The sequence below is a fragment of the Mytilus californianus genome, unplaced genomic scaffold, assembly GCF_021869535.1.
Source record: "Mytilus californianus isolate M0D057914Y unplaced genomic scaffold, xbMytCali1.0.p SCAF_3, whole genome shotgun sequence".
NCBI classification, from domain to species: domain Eukaryota; kingdom Metazoa; phylum Mollusca; class Bivalvia; order Mytilida; family Mytilidae; genus Mytilus; species Mytilus californianus.
The window spans coordinates 128,304,559-128,315,068 of NW_026262679.1; the positions used below are offsets into that span (position 1 = coordinate 128,304,559).

Sequence of the window (10,510 nt, forward strand, 5' to 3'; positions counted from 1 at the left end):
AATTAATTGGTTGTTCAGTCACTCGTTGAATATTTTTCTCTATTTGAATTCTTCTATTAGTTATTCTATAATTAATGTAAATAAAACAAGGTCAGATCATTGAATCATTTAAATAAAACTGACACTGTTGACTTGCGGTCACATTAAATTTATCTCTAAAGATGAAATAAATTACCATAGAAACATTTTCTTTAAATTATATATTTTCACAAATAGTTGGATGATGATTGTTTCTGCTAGTTGCTGAATCTGGTTTATATATATGTTTATCAATTTACTAACTTAAGAGGTCATAACATAATTAATCACTTGTAAAATTTTATTTGCTAAATTTTTCTTTAAGGATAGAATCCAATTTTGTACCTTTAGAATTAACTTTTATTTTCTTATTGGGAATATCTTCATTTTCTAATTCTTCCCCGTCTTCATCTGACATGTCATCAAAATGGTTGTCATCAAAAGCATCCATATTAAATACCCGCTCTGGTTTTTTACGTTTTCTTACTGATTTTGAAACAGGTGATGTTTCTATACCTAAACCTATACCTGTTTCCAAGGAAACAGATTCCTGATCAAAATTTTCATTTTTGTCAAATTCGCTTTCATCAACAAGTGTATTATAGAAATATTTTGAAAATTGTTCATCATTATTTAGAGTATTTTCATCAGATTCTTCCAGCAGACCGACACCTTGACCTTGAAGAAGTTTTCTAGGAACTGATTTTCTTCCTTTCCTTGGTGATTTAGAATCAGGAGAAGACAATACTTGTTCAACACTACTACAATCGTCCATTTCATTGTGTACTCGTCCAGATGACATCTCGTTCAGGAAATTAACCGCCTGCTCTTCCATGTCCTCCGTTGACTCATCCAGTCCATGTTTAACCTTCTTGTGTCTGTTTAAATTGCCTTAAAAACAAAAGATTTGAACAAATCAATCACTATATCCTGTAATATAAATGATAAATCTCGTTAAAATGTCAGCTGTTTTCCATTAAAAAATCAGAGAATAATCCTGGAAACATCAAATTTGTTTAGGCATATTGCTTAACACATCAAGAATTGATCATAGAACCTTTTTCATCAAACCTGTTATGTTCTTAAAATTACAATGTGACATGCAGATTGCCAAAAATTTTGATAGAAGCAGAATGTTGATTTATTCTGAGTGAATTTTCATTAATTTTTACTACAGTAGACTTTAGTAATTCTAAGATTGAAACTAAAAACACAGTGTGCACAAGTATCAGAGCAAATACTGAATACTAAATTTATTTCACTCAAATAAAATCATTTGCGTACTTACTATCTTATAGTAGATTTTTTTTTTAATTTGAGGTATACGTCCATGAGACAGCTACACAAGTCAACATACAGTCATAACACTTCATAGGTGTTAATGCAATTGGTCAAGCTCTAAATTTTTTGTAATTTTAAGAAAATGTTATATTAAATTATAATAACCCCTTTAAAAACATAAGATTCCAGATTTGGGACAGGCACATAAATAAAGTATTTTTTATAAGATTACATTAAAAGTAATCCTGTAATCCACTCTCTATTAACCATAAAAGTTCTTCCTTTAGAAGTAAAGCTAGCAATAATTACCTTTGAGAGTAAATGTACTTCCACAAAAGCAGGAGTAAGGTTTTGTGTCATTGTGCATATGAAGATGTCCTTGTAAGTTATGTAACCTGCCAAACTGTTTCCCTGTACAAAATACAATAAATATGCTCACTTAAGGAAAATGAATCATAAAAGTGTTTAAAATTGACAATGTTATGTAAAAGGAAAACAATGAATATTGATAAAATTGAGAATGGAAACGGGGAATGTGTCAAAGAGACAACAACTTGACCAAAGAGCAGAAAACAACTCAAGGTCTTGAGTATACTATAATGCTGCTTTTACTGAATATAAAATATATGCTTACTTCAAAACTATGGATGGACAATCAGGCAAAAATAACAATTTTAAAGGAAACACAATTTGTTTAAAACATTGTAAAACGACAGTGCCAATATGAATTGATGTTAGAGGGCGCTGTTTGATAAAATGTCCTACCACAGACAGCCTATAACAAACTTTGTATGACATTCTCAGACATTTCTGTAAATTGAATTTTTTGTATCAGTACATGTAATATAAAATCAAATCAAATCAAATATTTTATTATTCCAATCAGGGTCCCACAGGGGGCATTTACAATTAACAATTATGATAGTATAAGCAACAAACATGAGACATTGTACAGTATATAATGTGACAGATATTATAATAGACAATGAAAATAGTATTAATAACAAAAATACATTAAAAGTACTCTTGAGTATTTTTTTTTTCCTTCCTTCCTCATGTCCAGCAGTGTAAAAATAAAAAAAAAAAAAAAAAAAAAATATTAATAATAAAGTTTGAACAAACTTAAATTATTATATAAATAACTTGTATTTGCATTTGTTTCATTTTATTATGATATAAAAAAATACTGGTCTATAGTTTTAACTAGAGTTTACAGATTTTGGTAGGTATGCATTCACTAAGTGTTCAAGTTTTTGTTTTGATTAATCATGAATTCTGTATACAAATAATTTAAACTTTCACATGCACAAGATGAATACATGTATTGTGTGATTTTCAGAGTTTTTTCAACTGAAAATTATCAGACATTTGAAAAAAACATACATGGCATAGACATGTGTATATATTTCAATGATAAAAAAAAACGTCATTACCACAAAATTTACACTGGAAAGGCTTAGTTTTACTGTGAACCACTTGGTGGGCTTTGAGGGTTTGTGGCTGAGTAAATGTTTTCCCACACACTTCACACTTGAATGCTCTGGTTGCATTATGAATTAATACATGCCGCATCATGTTAGCTTTCTGGTTGAATGATCTACCACATATATCACAGGAAAATGGTTTCTGTCCAGAGTGAGTGAACTGATGAGCCTTTAAATGATGCTCCTAAAAAAAATAGCATATACATGTACACAGATTTATATTTATACACACAAATCAACGATTTGTTCTCATGAATGTATATGTAGTAAAGGGTATATCAAATTCCAAACAATAAACGAATGGTACAAGTCCATTACATATGAATGTGGTAGACAAATCAATTGTTTTATAAAGCAGATATCCTCAGAGTCTTTCATTGCTTATAGCAGTATTGGTTTTGCTCATTGTTGAAGGTCGCACAATGCCTTTTAATTGGTTGCTCATTCTTGTCCTTTGGTTTCTGGTGGATAGCTGTCTCATTTTTTTCTATGAACTGCGGTATTATTTCATGAACATTTATACATTTTTCTTTTTTCTTTATTCTCTTAATGACACAAATCAAATGAATTAAAGACATCTTAATGTCAACTGTCACTATCAACATACAGCCTTCAATATATAATAGACATGTCTCTTCACATCATGTCAAGGTATATGATCCAGAATCAGTAAAAACTAGCAAAGTTCCACAATCAACAATAAACAAATGATGAGAAATTTTTTTATCGATTTAGTTTCATTGCATAGTTTTTAATCCTCTTTTCTTCCCACTTATTAATTACCTTCATAAAATCCATGCCACACTCTGTACAAATATAAGGTCTTGAACCTTCATGTGTGATCATATGATCTTTCAGCTGACTAGGATACCTAAAGACTTTCCCACAATATTTACAGATAAGTTCTTCTCTTTTTTCATGAAGCACTAAATGAAGTTTCAAAGCCTTAACCGTATCAAATTCTTCATCACATTCTTCACACTTCTCCCTTTCAGAGTTATGTTTTTCTTTATGAGTCCGTAACTCACTTGGGTAAGCAAAGCCCCTTCCACAAATATCACAAATATAAGGCCTACTTTCTAGATGTACAGTCTGGTGTCTTTTGAGATGACTAATTTGTGTAAACTCCTTCCCACAAATAGTACAAACGTGTGGTTTAATGTTATCATGTGTCAACATATGTGTGTTAAGGTGGCTAAGCTGTTTAAAATATTTTCCACACACCATGCAAAGATGTGGTTTAATACCATTGTGATCTAATATATGAGTAATCAAGTTGTGTTTGGTTGTGTAAGATTTTGAACAAAGCTGACATTGCCATCGTTTTTGTTCACCATTCTGGACTAGTTGACTATCAAGAATCTGCACGTTAATTTCCATGCGATCTAAGTTTTTATGAAGTTCTTCATCATTTTCTGCTTCTATAGCTTTCAACTTTTCCATAACTTGAAAATAAGACTTTTTTTGTTCACTTTTACTCTTTGTATCTTCATCGTCACTTGGATCTTCTGGTACAATATCTTCGTAAGTATTCTGACCTTTTTTGAAATTAAGCGACATTATTCCCCCTGACATTAAGTCTGTTGGTGTCAAGTGCTCTATGTTACTTTGAGATTTTTTTGTAACTATGGAAACAGTCACAACAGTACCAGTGTGGCCGACAGATGTTGTCATGACAGCTGGAGCAGCAGCTTTATTAAAACTAGGGGAGGTAATCGCAAAGGGATGTAACTTTTGTTGTAACTTTTTCATTTCTGGAGACATTTGTGCGGTGTCAGATTCATTATCATAGATATGTTCAACGGATGCATAAATAGAATCATTAGATTTGGTGAGAAATTCATCATGAAATTCTTCCTCTGATGTAACAGTATCCTCTTGTTTTGTCTGGACGAATGTGGGTTTCTTCCCTTTTCTCTTCCTTGATGCTTTCCCTTCTTTATCAAAATCTGTAGTAAAAGAATCGTCAATCTCTAGTCCTTGGTATACTAGTGGATCATTGTTTAGAAGATTATTTTTCAAAGATGTGTATTCCTCATCCCAAACATTCACACTTTCAAATTTTTCAGCAGTAGCACGAATAAAATTATCAGCTTCAAGATTATCAAAATCCTGGTTTTCACCTGATGAATAAGAATATCTTTTCTTATCTGTTTCTTCCTGATCTTCACTGACTACAGAGGGTGAAACTTCTGAACTAATTTGTGACTTAATATCCTCTGCATTTGGGATAAAAGTAGTATCTTTGATTTCTAGAACGTCTACTCCAACATCTGGTCTTACGTCTGTCTGTGCAGTCAGCTTCCTGGGTCCAGTACATATTCTACCCAGCAGTGTGAACTTGACAGATTTGGGGATATCTAAGCTCTTGTTCACAGATGCTACACTTGTGGCCTCAATGTTTAAATGTTTCACATTACTCGTAATACTGTCTTTGCATAAAGTCATAGGATTTCTTTGATTTTGTAAAGTATTAATATTTTTGATATACATCCTTCTGATATCTTGATGTGATTCTAATTTCACACCATCCGTTTCTTCTTTTTGTTCATTTTGTAGTTTAACAACAGGACATGTTGTCTGTCGATCTTTGTCTGTTATTTTAGATAATATTGTATTGGTAGTTAGATGAACAGACCTATTATTTGGAGGAGGTATGTTTTCTGAGTAATGCAAGTGTGTGTCTTCATCTGTTTCACAGTCTCCTTGAGGGTTACCATCATCCTCCTCCATTCTAAAAAATAAAGAGATGAAAAGATGAAGATCACAACTGCTAAAACGTTCTTATGTGAGCTTTTATTCTTTTGCTATACAATTCATAACTCATAAAGCTTAAAAATTTTGGTAAATAAATTATACAATATCTAGTTCAAGAATTCAAATATAGAAAAATACTCAACTAGTGACAGAACAACACATTAATTAAGGAATGTGTGTAGCACTTGAGTTAATCATAGTGTTGTTTGAATTTGTTTCGAAATTTAATTTTTGGATTAGTTATTCTTTTTATTACATCAACAATAAACAATGTCTTGACAAGACCCATTATTGCATGAAGTCAGAGGAGTGAAATTATCCATCTATTTCACATGTGAAAATATATAATTTTATTTCATTTGGAAATCAAAGTATTGCATTGCAACCAATGTAATAAGAGATGTTATTAGCTCATGACCATGTGTTTGCCTCTTACATTTTATTGATAAAAGTTTCTTTTCCTTTGAAACTAAAAATTAGTACACTGAATTCCTATAATCATCTTTGTTGTGAGCTAGCCAATCTGACTTCAAAAGATGCAGCACATAAAATTGAGAATGGAAATGGGGAATGTGTCAAAGAGACAACAACCCGACCATAGAGCAGACAACATCCATACATGCATATTCTTACATTAGGTAATTTCTTTACAAACTTTTTATACAAAGCAGTTATTCAAAATCCTCTTTTTAAGTATTGAATATTGTAGAAAGGGTTCAGGGGTTTTTCAGAGTGTTTTGGGAAAAAGGACCCTGGGCAGTTTTGGGAATTTTACATGCGACTTTCAACCCAACAGATATACCAGATGTGAGTTTTGAGTTCATTTACCTATTTAATGGACTGCCATAGGAACAAATATTGTATATTGTGCGAAGGGATTACTTCTTTTGCATAGTAGATACTTAGCCACCCATAATCAGTTGAGCTAAGGAAGTATGTCTTTAGCTCAGTTGGTAAGAGTGCTGACTTCGAACACATAGGTTCCATAGTAGATACTTAGCCAGCTATAATCAGTTGAGCTAGGGAAGTATGTCTTTAGCACGGTTGGTAAGAGTGCTGACTTCGAACACATAGGTCCCATAATCGTGTCCTGGATGATACAAAGTGATTTCCTAATAAGATTCATGCTCTTCAGTTACAATTCATCTATTCAACATACCTTCCTGATCGTTATCTCAGATTCAAACTTTTTACAACAGATTGTTAAACTAATTTAGATATCCCAGAGAGCTTTGCATCAGTCCCATTCCTTCCATGCATCAGTCTGATTCAATAAGGGAATTTCATGTCGTACCATAGTTCTAAAAGAGAATTAGACAGTAGAACCATTTAAGCTACATTTGATTGCAACATATTAAGAAGATTGAAATTCCAGTGTTTAATGATATTTTAGATTAATTTTTTTGGTAAAATTTTCTTTTTAAGTAATGGAGGTGATGATATTGCAATGAATAGCTAGTGGTTTAAATTATTGATGATAGTTCTTACTAGTAAAGGAGATCACAAAAATTAATGAATCACATTTAAAAAAAGCTGGTAGCATCTGAACTTTTGTAGAAAGCATGTTTGACAGCACTTGTGATAATTCTTCATCAATTTTTATTTGAGGATCAAAATATATCATTCAAAGCCATAAGTGTTATCCCATTTCCTTAGAACTTTATTCAGTTTGTAGTAAGTTGGTCAAGATAACAGTTATATATCAGTCGGCAGACTTAAGAATTATTGACATTAAATACTACTCGTATTTCCAATTTTCATTCTTTGTTCATTTCAGGAATTTTCAGAGATGTCACTGACTACTTTCTGTAATGTGTACTATCATGCTACATTTGACAGATAGTTTTTAGTTGAAATTTATATCATCTGCTTTACCTACAGGTTTATTTTTACTTTGTCTAAATTGTTTCCACATTATGGGTATTGCATGTATTATTTCATCAAGAAAACCGTGGTCATTGAAGAACTAGACATGTCAGTAACTGCTAGTAGTCTGTTGTTATTTATGTATTATTGTTATTTTGTTTATTTTCTTTTGTTTCCTATTCTGACATCGGACTCGGACTTCTCTTAAACTGAGTTTTACTGTGCGTACTGTTGTACGTTTGTTTTTTCTACATTGGCTTTAAAGGTAAAGGGGGAGGGTTGAGATCTCAAAAAACATGTTTAACCCCGCCGCATTTTTGCACCTGTCCCAAGTCAGGAGCCTCTGGCCTTTGTTAGTCTTGTATCATTTTTAATTTCAGTTTCTTGTGTATAATTTGGAGTTTAGTATGACGTCCATTATTACTGAACTAGTATACATATTTGTTTAGGGGCCAGCTGAAGGACGCCTCCGGGTGCGGGAGTTTCTCGCTGCATTGAAGACCCATTGGTGGCCTTCGGCTGTTGTCTGCTCTATGGTCGGGTTGTTGTCTCTTTGACACATTCCCCATTTCCATTCTCAATTTTAATTGTCATTTCAGGGCCTTTTATAGCTGACTATGAAGTATGGGTTTTACCCATTTGTTGAAGGCCATACAGTGACCTATAGTTGTTTTAAATTTCTGTGTCTTTTGGTCTCTAGTGGAGAGTTGTCTCATTGGCAATCATACATGTACCACATTATCTTATTTTTCTATGACAGTTTTCATGATATCTCTTGATAATAGTCAATTTTCAAGTTTTTGTGACTACGCCATCATGATAAACTACCACAACCAGAAACTTTCACCTAATATGGGATGGATGGACAGATGGAAACACACTTAGAAACATGATTTTTTTATTATTTGTTATTGACTTTGAACTAGCTTTCAGTAACTGTGTGTACTCTCAGATCTATACTCTTTGTCTTTTTGTGTATTTGTTAGTTTTTTGTGCTTTGTATCAATCTTTTTAACTGATTTTTATAATTTGTTCTTATGTTGTACTGTTTCAACACTGTTCCAGGTTTTGGGCAGGTTTTGTTGCCAGCAAACCCCACCACATTCTAAAGGTGCCTGTCCCAAGTCAAGAGCCTGTAATTCAGAACATGTTGCTGTAGATCATATTTGTTTTTTGGTTTATTGTTTTTAACATTAACAAACCGGTATTTTCTCGTTTAAATTGTTTTACATTTGTCATTTTGGGGCCTTTTATAGCTAACAATGCGGTATGGGTTTTGTAGAAGGCCGTGTGAACTTTGGTGAGTCAGTGACCTATAGTTGTTAACTTCTACATCATTTGGTCTCTAGTGGAGAGTTGTCTCATTGGCAATTATACCACATCTTCTTATTTTTATATACTCAGACCAGAAAATATAGTGCCCCATTACTATTGTAGGCAGGGCACAAAAATAAATGAATCAGAAGCGAGATGATATATCATTGTTTTTTTGTGTTTTATACATTCAACATGTTCAATGAACACACAGAGCAGTTAACTAAAACAAGCTTAAATGCATTAAAGAAGTACCCTAATTTTTCTTCTCAATAAGATTGTTTGTTATCCAATTTTAGGATTTTTTCAATGTATATTTATCTTTACAAGGATTATCTTTTTTAATTGAAATTATTGATATGTATATTTGTTTAAGATCCAAATAGGTTTGCCTTTTTGAAAATCAGTTATTTTGTGATTATTTGAAATAACTGGTCTTTTCGTCTGGTGTTCTGGTTTGAGAAGTGATGCCAAAGACAATATTGGAAATGACAGTTCCTGTTGTTCTAATCAGACTGAACCTTTTACTTTATTATCATTTTCAGACACAATTGTAAATATTATAATAATTAAGTTATATTGAAGTTATTAATTGATGTGTATTTAGTCTCAAAGTTTGGGAGTAAAAAGTTGAGCTTATGTATAAGAATATACTACATAAAAATGTAACCTTATTTACTCACAAGAATATACAGGAGTTCATTAATTAATCAAGTAAAATTGTATAATTTTGTTAATTATTTGGAAGATAATACAAAAAAGAAAAGCATTCTTGTCCATCAATGCAAAAACAGGTAGAAATCAAAGTTTACTTAGAAGAAGATAATCTATTTCCATTAAATGGGCATAAAATATTAGACATCATTTTAATTTTTAAACAGTCCATACTAAGGGACTAGTGATAGGATTATAAACTATATTATTATTATAATAAATTATTTTATTGTTTGTTTTTAATCATAAATTACAAGTATGCTTTCTTGTCATTTATATTTAATTGTTATTCTATGTTTTGTTTGTTTTGTCACAAATCATATCAGTTGATTTATATGTCAATAATTAAGGTGTTAAAAAAATCCAATAAGTTGGACATGTTTTTGGCCTTATAACTATTTTCCATTGGCCTATCAAAACATTTTGACCACGCCCCCTGTCAATGATGGAGTGAAAATGGCGGAGGATAAAACAAACAACAAATCAATCTTTCTTCCTCTTTTATTTTTTCAGAAATGAATAATTTCTTCATGAAAATTGGCTAGGTAATTATATTTCGTCATTGGCATTATCTTCAACATTTTGTATGAAGTAAAATATTGTGGAAAGACAGACCGAAAAATGGAGAAGACTGATCGACCACCCACTTAAAACCGAAACTTACGGGGTATTTCGGTTTAAAAGCGAATTAAACAAATAAATTGGTAGAATAAATATTTGAGCAAATTGTTTTTTACCCTTAACGTGCAGACTAAACAAAGATACCCTGAAAAAAACAACAAACCTGGATGGATAGAGTGATCGCTGCAGTTTTCTTGCATTTATTTGCGTATTAATATATTTCGTCTGCCAATAAACACCTGCCAGAAATATGTGTCATTGATTTCAACATAATCAACATTCAATTTCTCACGTATTCATACTATTGCTCATTTCCAAATATGATGTTCATTTGTTAATTATGAAAAATTTAAAATGATCCATATCATCATATGCAGCGGATTATATCTTACCGGAGGGTTATCAAACCGCCACATTATGCATGCTGTCCAGTGTGTCCAATACTCTTATTTGTT

General features: G+C 31.8%; 1 protein-coding gene across 1 annotated transcript; it reads right to left on the bottom strand.

Moving 5' to 3' along the window:
• Window positions 1–98: 98 nt before the first annotated feature.
• LOC127736174 (zinc finger protein 181-like) lies at window positions 99–10,268 on the bottom strand. The gene is made up of 6 exons (XM_052246738.1): window positions 10,219–10,268; window positions 6,700–6,841; window positions 3,567–5,517; window positions 2,733–2,967; window positions 1,609–1,710; window positions 99–909 (listed from the first exon to the last, which is right to left on the bottom strand). Exons 3-6 carry the CDS (start codon window positions 5,514–5,516, stop codon window positions 320–322), a joined length of 2,877 nt encoding a protein of 958 aa, XP_052102698.1. The 5' UTR covers window position 5,517; window positions 6,700–6,841; window positions 10,219–10,268; the 3' UTR covers window positions 99–319.
• Between the last annotated feature and the right edge of the window lie 242 nt (window positions 10,269–10,510).

Bases quoted from the DNA above. Each gene is read 5' to 3' on its own strand.
- LOC127736174 (XM_052246738.1), bottom strand. From the start codon at position 5,516: ATGGAGGAGGATGATGGTAACCCTCAAGGAGACTGTGAAACAGATGAA. The intron at 2,968-3,566 runs GTAATTAATAAG...TATTTTTTTTAG, and splicing joins GTGGCATGGATTTTATGAAG to GAGCATCATTTAAAGGCTCA. The intron at 910-1,608 runs GTAATTATTGCT...TTTGTTTTTAAG, and splicing joins AAGTACATTTACTCTCAAAG to GCAATTTAAACAGACACAAG.